The sequence below is a fragment of the Pleurodeles waltl genome, chromosome 4_2 (genome assembly GCF_031143425.1).
Source record: "Pleurodeles waltl isolate 20211129_DDA chromosome 4_2, aPleWal1.hap1.20221129, whole genome shotgun sequence".
NCBI lineage: Eukaryota > Metazoa > Chordata > Amphibia > Caudata > Salamandridae > Pleurodeles > Pleurodeles waltl.
In genome coordinates, this window is record NC_090443.1 from 776,773,459 (window position 1) to 776,785,572 (window position 12,114).

General features: G+C 42.0%; 1 protein-coding gene across 1 annotated transcript in view; it reads right to left on the reverse strand.

Annotated features, from left to right (window-relative positions):
• Positions 1 to 12,114, reverse strand: part of TNNI3K (TNNI3 interacting kinase) — a 2,589,932-nt gene that overhangs the window by 2,372,837 nt on the left and 204,981 nt on the right. Inside the window, exon 4 of the mRNA XM_069232439.1 lies at positions 4,010 to 4,107. Within this exon, the coding sequence (XP_069088540.1) occupies positions 4,010 to 4,107 (98 nt within the window). The remainder of the gene's footprint in view (positions 1 to 4,009; positions 4,108 to 12,114) is intronic.

A 12,114-nucleotide genomic window follows, 5' to 3' on the forward strand; every position in this document is an offset into this window, starting at 1 on the left:
TTGCATTTTTTAATTTATTGTGTATGTGTTGTTACATTTGTGTGTGCTTTATTGTGATTGTGTTAGAAGATGAATGTATGAATGAGTCAGTGGATGAATAAAGGGATGCATGAGTGCAAAGATAAGTGCCAGTACATAGATGATGCCTTTTTGAGTTCCTAAACACATCAGGCACTTTCATTGATGAGCCAAACCTACTGGCATTGCCAAAGGCTGTTTATACTTTGTCAGCTTTACATTTTTAGCAGCTGGTTAAGTTAAAAGAGTATGTGAACTAAATAGTTTACATTGTGAACAAGGTGTATGTTTTTTAAACAGCCTGCAACAAAGAGCAATTAGTAAAGTGGTGAAGGTATGACTTCTCCATTCATAACGAAAGGTAGCGGCTATTTATGCGGCCGCCGTCGTAATGCTGCGTGTTAATGCTACGTGTCTCAAGATAAGTCGGCGCTTAAACAGCTCATGTGTCATGCCTGGACTCTAACTGTACTTATTGATATTACACACTTGGGTCCCGATTCACAAAGATAAACTTACACTTTTGTATGTTTATGTTTTTTCAGTAATCACAAACTACGATTTATAATAACTTTAGGACTTGTAGTCTCTGCAGTTCGGGCGTATAACTGCTCATAAAAAGACAGGATAGGCCAAACTTTTTATGTGCAGAGTTCTACGCCGCACTGCGGAGCCTCCGGAGTCCTAAAGTTAATATTTAATCATAGTTTGTGAAAACCGAAAAAGAAAAAGAGTACAATTACACAAAAATCTAAGGGGCATATTTATACTCTGTTTGCGCCGGAATAGCGTCGTTTTTTTTTACGCAATTCCGACGCAAAACTAACTCCATATTTATACTTTGGCGTTAGACGCGTCTAGCGCCAAAGTCCATGGAGTTTGCGTCATTTTTTAGCGTGGACACCTACTTTGCGTTAATGAGATGCAAGGTAGGTGTTCCCGTCTAAAAAATTGACTCCGAGGCATGTGCGCCGTATTTACACTCCCGGGCAAAATTCACGCCCGGGAGTGGGCGGGTCAAAAAAAATGACGTACGGCCGCTTTTGTGCCGTTTTTTAGCGCCTGGACAAGGCAGGCGTTAAGGGACCTGTGGGCTCGGAAGGAGCCCAGAGGTGCCCTCCCATGCCCCCAGGGACACCCCCTGTCACCCTTGCCCACCCGAGGAGGACACCCAATGCTGGAGGGACCCATCCCAGGGACATTAAGGTAAGTTCCGGTAAGTACTTTTTTTTAAAAAAAATTGTGGCATAGGGGGGCCTGATTTGTGCCCCCCTATATGCCACTATGCCCAATGACCATGCCCAGGGGACATAAGTCCCCTGAGCATGGCCATTGGGCAAGGGGGCATGACTCCTGTCTTTGCTAAGACAGGAGTCATTTCTATGGGGGTTGGGAGTCGAAAAAAATGGCGCAAATCGGGTTGAGGCGAAAGATTTGCCTCAGCCTGACTTGCCCCATTTTTTGGCGCCCAAGCTCCATATCCCCCTACGCCAGCGCTGCCTGGTGTACGTCGTTTTTTTTCACGCACACCAGGCAGCGCCGGCGGCTAACGCCGGCTAACGTCATTGATTAAATACGGCGCCCGCATGGCGCTTCAGAATGCCTTTTTGCGTTTTGCGCAGTTTTGCGCAGTTTTGCGTCAAAAAGTATAAATATGGCCCTAAGTTTGCATTTGTGAATCAGGCCTTGTGTCTGACAGACAAAAGAAAAAAAACACTAGAATTCTTCAAATCCAGAGCAGAGCTGTTTCCTTCCAATGGGTTATAAAAACAGAATGAAATGCCTGTCACGTGGGCGCAGAGGATGCCTACTAGACTTCTAGGCATGTCTAGGCATCATAACAAAATCTTAAGGGCCAAATATTATATGCACCCCTGTCAGCTTGTATTATGCAGTGTATCCCCTCGGGAAGCAATATGTACGATCTGCCCACAACACGAGCCACAGCAAGGACACCCCACTTGTGTATAAAACCACGAGTTCCAAATCTCAGCATTCCAAGCTCTCAGAACATCTTACGGGAAAGATGTGTTACACTCTCATGGTCACCAAGAACAGGTGACCTGGCAGCATTCCACCATTTGTGCCCCCGAGCATGCTTTACTTCTACTTCGCACCCACTTAAAATGAATTCCCGTATGTGTCATCCAACTTTCCACTAAGGGTCCCAACGTTACAGGACCTCCTGCAGATTAGCACATACTGCTGATTTCTCACATCACATCTTTAATGTCAACCTCGGAGGATCTAACACTCAATAAAATAACACCAAGGCATCATGCAGCAGCGGTTAGAAGGATAGAGACACCCTGCTATCAGCATTCCCATTGCTGCAGTCACTGGGATTCAATACTGGATGATAAAATAATTTTCTTTGTATTTCTGTAATCGACCCAAAGGCAGGCATGATGTCACAGGTAGGCATTTCTATTCAAACTGGAATTCATCAGTCACAGGGAACCTCATTACATTTCCAGGGTGAACCTTCTGAGCTCCATTGAGTTTCCCCTCCTCCCAAGGTGCCAGACAGGCTATACTTTTATTCTATAGGAAACACTATATGATATAGAACACACCTTATCCCACTTCCTAGCCCTCCTTATTCTTGAAGATTTACAATCCAGTTGTTAAGGTTGATATTTCACACTTTAAGAAGAATTCCAGTTGGAGTATCTGTTGAAGGAAGCACCTGCCATTCCCATGCTGAACACCACAGCCACATTGCCCACCATAGAGCATGAAGCAAAGTTATAGATTTGAGATCCTAAGCTAATACATACTGCTCCTCTTCCTGGCTCCACCGTTCGCTGCCTTGAGCAAACACGCACTGTTGGTTCACAACCCTCTAGTGTACAATAACTATTTCTCGTACACTCATATAGTTTTCAAGATTAAGATTTTAAAATGATCCAATTACTTTCATAATTTGTTATTGCTAGCCATCCATTAGCAAAATACTTTGTCATCTACAAACATAGGCTGTCCATATTCTATTGAGCTCAGGCTAATAAAGTCAAACATTTGCTCATATACGATAATCGTGCTCTTAACAGGGCTACATTTTTAAACATGTATACAGTGGGACATTTTCAAACATGTATACAGTGGGAAACTACCAACACGGGTTGTCTGAGTACCAATAGACATCCCATTTGGGGCTCTTTACCTACTTTTGCAGGTATGACCACCGCGGAATGTCTGTGACCACAAATTTGTGACTAAGGAAATTTCAATATACTGGTGGAATTTTCCTATTTGCAAACGTAATTTATGAGGGAAAAGTTCTGCCAGACCTTACTCGTCGACCTTTAATGTGTGCATTGCTGCATTTAGGCAGGCGAAAACATTTACTTGCCAGGCCTTAGCGTGACACCCTTTCCCTATACCCTGGGGGAATATATCATGTTTATTGGAATAACGAGAATAGCAGTTCGGTTTCATGGGAGTTAGCCTAATTAAAGTTATTTCATAAAAGAATAGCGCATAGCATAATCACATATCCAACATTTCAGATTAAATAATATGCTAAATGTTGATAATGAAGAGCGCAAGGTATACTTCCCATAAGGATATACATAGTTTGTCTTCCAAGCTAGACACAATTCCATGATTAAATTCAACAATATCATAAAGGCCTGCTTTTGCTCAGACGGAGGTGTCTGGTTTTCAGACGCTTTATTTGTCCTAGATGTGCTGCTCTGTGCAGATAGTTAAACCTGGCACCATATTTCACGGAAAGAGCTTGATGATATCTTTAGGCTATAGGAACAAAATAGGACATCATTACTTCTATCAACAAGTTTATATTTTTGTCCATTTTACTGTCTTTTAGCTGTTATTACCAATGTCACTGAGGATATAAATGAGACAGTTCACACGCATGCTTTGTGAAAAATGTGAGCTCTATACATTGACATCAAACATTGTAATGGCCGGATGTCACAGGTGAAAACGAGACCCAGAGTGTGTATTGGAGTGTCCCTTACAGTACCTTGTAAGCAGCCAGATGAATGGCAGTGAATCCATTTCTGGTCAGTCGAGATGGGCGCAGGCCTTTCAGCATGAGGGTCCTAATATGTGATTTGTTACCTTAATGAAAACACAGCTAACGTTAAACGAAGGCTTTGGTTCCAACTTTGCACAGACATAAGTAACGAACTTTCTGTTTTGTTTTATTCACTAGAAAATACACGTTTGCCACTTCGGAATAACTAACATAAAGGTATGAAAATGTTTTTCATTTCTACTTTAAAAAAGTAGCATATTAATCAAATTAACTAGACATGGAATTTGCGTTACCAGTACTGGGCCTGATTGGAGTGACAGAATGTGAAACGTGAAGGCAGGGTACGTATGATTTTAGGCCCGGCTGCCGTAGCAAGCAAGGAAGCAATACCATTCTCAATATGCGCTGGCAAAGTCAATAGGCCTCGCCTATGCAAGAACTATTGGCTTTGGCAAAATGTTTTAGCCATGTTGTACAACCGTGTGACTGCTATTCAGCATGCTTAAAGGTTAGAGGTGTGGAATGGGGTGAGGTAGGGTAGAATGAGGTAGATTGGGGTGGAGTGGAGTGAAATGGGTAGAATGGAGTACATTGGGGGAGATTGGAGTGGGGTAGATTGCAGTGGAATAGACAGGGGTATACTGGAGTAGAGTTGGGGTAAATTGCAGTGGAGTGGGGTAGATTAGAGTGGAGAGGCAGATTGAAGTGGAGTGAAGTAGGGTAGAATTGGGTGTAGTGGAGTAGGTAGATTACAGTGAAGTGAAGTAGACTAGAGTGGGGTAGATTGGGTTAACTGGAGTAGGGTAGGTTGGAATGGAGTGGATTGCGGCAGAGTGGAGTGGAGTGGTGTAGATTGAAGCAGTGGTTAATTTGTAAATAAAAATGTGCCAGTGCCCAGAGATCTCCTCTGAAAAATGTGAATTCTGCAATTAAATGTATGAGTACTGAATACTGAGCCAGAGTAATCCTAAATCAATCTTGTGGCTCTTTAATCCATTTACAGCCACTCCAGACACCATCAGCTCACTCTTGCTGCTTTCTCTCTTTGTGAAGCTTTTCCGTCTTTCTCTTCCTCCGTATTTCCTAATAGTGTCTTTTGTTCCTAGTAAATGCCTGAAGCAAAAAAATAAGTGCCAGTCCCACACAATAAGAGCTGGTGTCCCCACCAGCAACCACCAGCTCAAATTAAGCACTGGATTGGAGTGAAGTGGAGTAGTTGGTGTACTGCTATTTGATGGAGTTTGTTTTGACCAATGACTTTGTGTTTCACCACTGCGCATATTAGTTGCTCAATGTTCACCAGTAGCACATGGTATGTTTTGTTCAGTTTAGCCGCCTATGGGCTTTGACATGGCATTAGCCATTGCTTTCTGTATTCAGTTTAGCCGCCTATGGGCTTTGACATTGCATTAGCCATTACATTCTGTATTCTGCCTATTGGCTTTGACATGCTGTATCCAGTCTAGCCGCCTATTGGCTTTGACATTGCATTCCTCTTGGCTTTGACATGATGTATTCAGTTTAGCTGCCTATTGACTTTGACATGCTATTAGATATTCTGCCTATTGGCTTTGACATGATATCATATATTACATTTTGTATTCAGCTCCGCTGCCTATTGGCTTTGACATGATATTAGACATTGCATTTTGTATTCAGCTTGGCTGCCTATTGGCTTTGACATGATATTATACATTGCATTTTGTATTCAGCTCAGCTGCCTATGGGCTTTGACATGATATAAGACATTGCATTTTGTATTCAGCTTAGATGCTTATTGGCTTTGACATGACACTAGACATTGCATTTGATATCTAGGTTAGCTGCCCATTGCCTTTAACGTGGAGTTAGACATTGCAGTTGAGAATCCAAGCTGTATTTTTCCAAGTTGTGTTTTTGCACCAGAGAACCAAGATGTTTTTCTCACAGTAGACTAGACATGATAAGAGAGAGTACATGGGTGTTGTTTTTTCTTCGCTTGAGCTTGGGAACAGGAGTAGTCTTGGAGACCTGGCCAGTCTCCAAAAGGCTTGCTCAGTTTCCCAGGTCTGAGAGGAGGGGGCACACCTTTGTAACAAATGTAACAGGCTGCAGAGAGTCAGATTCGAATCTGCCGGACCTCGTGCTGGAGCTTGGCGCCAGCTGCCAGCAATCCCGTGTGGGTAGATGAATCTCTCTTTCTCGCGGCTGACAGGGGTCATCAGCTTGCAGACCTTAGAAAGATGAAGCTGTAGATAATTCCCACACGGTGAAGTATTTGTTTTGCTTTGCATTCAATATCTTATAAATATAACCTGCTGTGTATATTGCAAACTGATATATTTTGTTTGATTAACGCAGACTTGAAAGCTACTAATTCGTCATACATAAAATATTGTGGTTGGGGAAGAATTAACAACAATAAAAGTCTTCTTTGACCGCAGAAGTGCATTTCTGTTGTGTTATGTTAGTGCTTAGAAACTAAATAAGAGGAAAGCACTACAATTGGTACCAGAAGTGGGGTGTCGGTCATTAAGAGGTGATTAAGAAGGGGTTTGACGAGTTGGTAGATTTCTAAGTGCACACTTTAAAAGTGTAATTGTTTTTGTTGTTTGGAGAATTACAGAAATTGTTTTCTGTTTGGGGAATCACAGTAGCACGGCAGACCATGTCTGAGACATGTGTTGATGAACTGCCTGATGGTGCTAAGAAAAACTGTGAATTGTTTTCTGTTTGGGGAATTACAGAAGAAAATGCATGTGTAGCTAAAAGGCCTGATAATGTTTTGAGAAATAATTCCTGTTGTATATATGTAGAAAACGTGTGTTTTGGAAGTAATGATGACAGAAAGGTCTGGATACCTTTATCTGCTTACAGAGAAATGCAGGAGAAATGTAGGAAGTTGGAACATGAAAATAGGAATTTACGTGAGCAAATTAGCCCGACTGAAAGTTATAAAAGGGCTGTTTTGGAAGAATCTTTCTTGTCCCATTCCAGTAATGAGGGGGTTAAGACAGCTCCGAGCTGCACTGAGTTTTCGTGTGAGCCAGGGTTTTTGGCAGCCAAAATGCATTCCTTAACTGATAACACGGACGAGAGAGACCAGAATGTGATTTACGAGTTACCGTTGCAAAATGCCCAAGTAAAACAAAAGATTTTAGGGAAAGAGACACTGAGTTTCATTAGTTTGTTTGATTTTTGGAAAAAGAATAGCCCTCATTTGAGTGAAATCCTAACACTTTTGTATATGGTCACTGTGAAAAATTATATGCAGCTGCGCGCTTGTGATTTGGCAAATGAAATAATGCAGACTTTAGGTTTCTGCGCAGTGCAAGAAGGAAATACTTATGTACATTTAAATCATGAACAAGGAAAGAAAATAGTGCCCCTAGCTAGAATCATACAATGGATCTGGTACTTGCAAGACAGGGCTAGAGTACCACAGATAAAAGAATTACCAATGAAATTGTGTGCACCATTTGAATTCGTGTCTACTGAAGATAAAAAGCATGTTTGTTTTACTAATGATTCATTGACTGAAATGTTGCTTTCTGGCACAGTAGAAGGAACAGCGTTGTATAATGTGTGTCAGATTTTAAAGCAAGAGCTACGTGAGATGTGTCATTTTTACGCTGATTTTTGGTTCTTTGATAATGTTTTAGCCACATGGCTTGTACCTAACTGGTTCAATTACCTTGCAGATGTTAATGAGAAAAATTCAGAGAGAGAAGTGTACACCCAGAATTCTGCCTTAGTGGGGATGGCTAAGTGGGTGCCCCAGAAATGTGAACAGCTGAGAGAAAAAGACACTTACAGGTGGGCAGAGATGAGAGAGATGCACATTCCCCTAGATTTGATAATAACTGTGCAGCACGCACAAAAGCAATCTGTCATGCAAGCAGTCACAGAGCAGTTGGGGAGAGGAAAGTTACCAGGACAGAAATGGCAAAGTGATCAGGTTTTAGGGAAAGTGATTGCTGCAAATTACCAAGGAAAAATCGAAATTATGCTGATACCTAGAAAAGAATCTTATTCATTCAAACAAATTGGAGACAGAATGGCCCAAATTGGCAAAAATGCAGTGAATGGAGGTTTGGTAAAGAAGGAGTCTGCCCCAGCCCTTCTGACAGTGCAAGAAAAGGGAAGCTGTGGTGCAGCAGATAAAAACCTCAGTGCTGATGTGTGGGCTGAAGCCCCAAGTGACCCTCCAGAACCTGCAGAAAATATAACAAAGGGCCCCAAAAACGTCCTGCTGATTATAAAACAGGGAAAGAAAGAGGAAGGGTACATTTTAAATGAAAAATGTTATTTGCAAGAAAAGTCATACTTGTTTCTTTTGCAGATCCTACCACGTTTCGCCACTGTCCCTGAGTGTGCTGTGTGGTCCCCCTTCCGGTGTGTGCGTGTGGGGTCGGGGAAGGGACCGAACCACCAACCTGAACCTGGCTGAGTAAAGTGCCAGCACCATGGATCCATTTTGCGCAAACTGCGCCTTCAGTTCAAGTTCAACTTGTTTGATTGCATTCTTCCAATGGAACTAAGCTGTGTTTTTTTTTTTTTTCCCTCTCGTATGGAACTCTGACTTTTGCTTATCTTCCAGCAAACCTTTCAGGTGGACCGTGCATCTTTTACATGAGCAGAACTCATGCCACATCAAATTGCTAACACTGTTGAATTAGAGACTCATTCAGAGTATAAAAATTGACCAGTCTTTTCTATGTAGATGTATCTGATGTGAAAGGTTATGAAATCAATGTGTTAATCCACTTCTATTGCTTTACAGGGATTGTTTTGATCATTCAAATGTGCTGATGTTTTTTTTGTTTTTGTTTGAAACAGGAGATATGTGAAACAAAAATTCATTGGTCAAAGGGCGGAATGTACTGCTATTTGATGGAGTTTGTTTTGACCAATGACTTTGTGTTTCACCACTGCGCATATTAGTTGCTCAATGTTCACCAGTAGCACATGGTATGTTTTGTTCAGTTTAGCCGCCTATGGGCTTTGACATGGCATTAGCCATTGCTTTCTGTATTCAGTTTAGCCGCCTATGGGCTTTGACATTGCATTAGCCATTACATTCTGTATTCTGCCTATTGGCTTTGACATGCTGTATCCAGTCTAGCCGCCTATTGGCTTTGACATTGCATTCCTATTGGCTTTGACATGATGTATTCAGTTTAGCTGCCTATTGACTTTGACATGCTATTAGATATTCTGCCTATTGGCTTTGACATGATATCATATATTACATTTTGTATTCAGCTCCGCTGCCTATTGGCTTTGACATGATATTAGACATTGCATTTTGTATTCAGCTTGGCTGCCTATTGGCTTTGACATGATATTATACATTGCATTTTGTATTCAGCTCAGCTGCCTATGGGCTTTGACATGATATAAGACATTGCATTTTGTATTCAGCTTAGATGCTTATTGGCTTTGACATGACACTAGACATTGCATTTGATACCTAGGTTAGCTGTCCATTGCCTTTAACGTGGAGTTAGACATTGCAGTTGAGAATCCAAGCTGTATTTTTCCAAGCTGTGTTTTTGCACCAGAGAACCAAGATGTTTTTCTCACAGTAGACTAGACATGATAAGAGAGAGTACATGGGTGTTGTTTTTTCTTCGCTTGAGCTTGGGAACAGAAGTAGTCTTGGAGACCTGGCCAGTCTCCAAAAGGCTTGCTCAGTTTCCCAGGTCTGAGAGGAGGGGGCACACCTTTGTAACGAATGTAACAGGCTGCAGAGAGTCAGATTCGAATCTGCCGGACCTCGTGCTGGAGCTTGGCGCCAGCTGCCAGCAATCCCGTGTGGGTAGATGAATCTCTCTTTCTCGCGGCTGACAGGGGTCATCAGCTTGCAGACCTTAGAAAGATGAAGCTGTAGATAATTCCCACACGGTGAAGTATTTGTTTTGCTTTGCATTCAATATCTTATAAATATAACCTGCTGTGTATATTGCAAACTGATATATTTTGTTTGATTAACGCGGACTTGAAAGCTACTAATTCGTCATACATAAAATATTGTGGTTGGGGAAGAATTAACAACAATAAAAGTCTTCTTTGACCTCAGAAGTGCATTTCTGTTGTGTTATGTTAGTGCTTAGAAACTAAATAAGAGGAAAGCACTACAGTTGGGTGTGAAGTAGATTGGGTAGATTGGAGTGGGACAGATTGTAGTGGGGTAGAGTGCAGTGTGGTAGATTGGATAGGAAAGGAGAATATTGGAGTGAAGGTCGGGGTAGGTTGGAGTGGGGTAGATTGGGGAAGAGTGGAGTACATTGGAGTGGAGTAGATTGAGGAAGAGTGGAGCAAGGTGGATTGGGATAGATTGGAGTGAAGTGGGGTAGAATAGAGTGGAGTAGATTGGAGTAGAGTGGGATGATTTGGTGGATTGGGGTAGGGTAAACTGGAATGGAGTGAGGTAGATTGTGGTAGATTGAAGTGGGGTATTTTGGGTGGATCGAGTAGATTGTAGCAAAGTTGGGTAGATTGAAGTGGAGTGGGATAGAACGTAGTGGAATTGGGCGGATTGGGGAAAAGTGGGGTTGATTAATGTTGAATGAAGTGGAGTGGGATAGATGTTGGTATATTGGGGTAGATTGGAGTGGAGCATGGTAGATTGGAGCTGAGTGGGGTAGATTAAGTTGTTGTGCTAACACTACTCCTCCTCTGAAAAGATCAACTCATCCATTTTGTGTCTTTGGGCATAACTAGTTTAAGCAGAAACAATGTATCGAGTAGTCGTGATGTGGACTTGACAGTACTGAAACTCAAGTTGAAGAGATACCCCACTGAGAATGTCTTCAATTGAGGAAAACAATGCTTTACTGGTTTGTGCACATCTTCTCCCACTACACCCGAAAAGTATTTACCTGTGAAATGTTTTCTACGGAAACCTACCAAGGTAATGCACATTCAATGGCCTTTTCTTCACTTTAACCAACATGACAGTTGAGGAGGACCTGCCTGTAAACTTTATCCTGCATATTCCTACCTATGATCCTTCCAATAAGCAGAAAAAAATAACACCTAGCTGTGAAGACTATCCTGCATGTACCTTTTTTATTACCTTGTGATATTGCTTGCCTCCTTTATCACTATGCTGTGCCCGAATAGTATCTGCCAGTGAACTGGACCTTTCATGTACCTATTGCTAAACTGTGGCTCAAAAGATGAGTTCCCTTCCTCCATGCTATTTCTGAGGCGTATCCTCCTCTGCACTGTACACTATGGGCACGATTCACAAAGGTACTTAAATATAGTAACATTACGAGTGCAGAGTCTCCATACTTGTGGCAGAATCTCTGCACTCAGGGCAGAATCTCTGCACTGCAGTTCTCACTGGAGAGATTCCACCTCAAGTGTGGAGACACTACTCTAGCAGCTTTAATATACCTAAGAACCTTTGTGAATCGGGCCATATGTGTGCCTAACATACAACAGTACCCATGTCCCACAACCCTTGTTTTGCACTATATCTCCCTTCAGATGACATGCTCCACCTCAGCTTACCATATTAAATTTCAGTTCAGACCCCTGCTCTTCCATGCAGCAGTTCTTCTCATGTCGCTCCTAAAACAAGCCACTGCTCAGGACTCTCAACACTATTCATAGCTGAAGATTTTCAGATACCCTAATTTTCAAAGGCAGCTGTTCACATCTACTCTCTTTATCTCTTTGTCTGCAATTTGACAACCTACACTACTTCCGTCTACTCTTCCTAGTACCAGCCATTACCGGATGACATGGGCTAGGTGAGCATTAGTTGTCAATAAATCCTTTTTAACAAAGAAAGTCTTTGCTCCTCCCTGTCTCTCAGGAGGTGCACAAGAAAGACTACCTATGCAGAAAACATAATATTTTTTCCACATGGGACAAACCTTAAGATAAATTCAATGCTGAGAAACGGTCAGTCATATCATTGGTATGGTGGGTTCCATGAAGTTCTGAAGCAAAAGTTTTGAAAAAGATCCCAAACTTCCTTTGGTGCCCAAACAACCACAGGGATTCACTTCCAAGGCTCCCAGAACCTCAGTGTGTGCATATAGTGGCTCTCAGTGTATCATGGAGAGGACAACAGCAAAGTCCAGTCCAGGCCC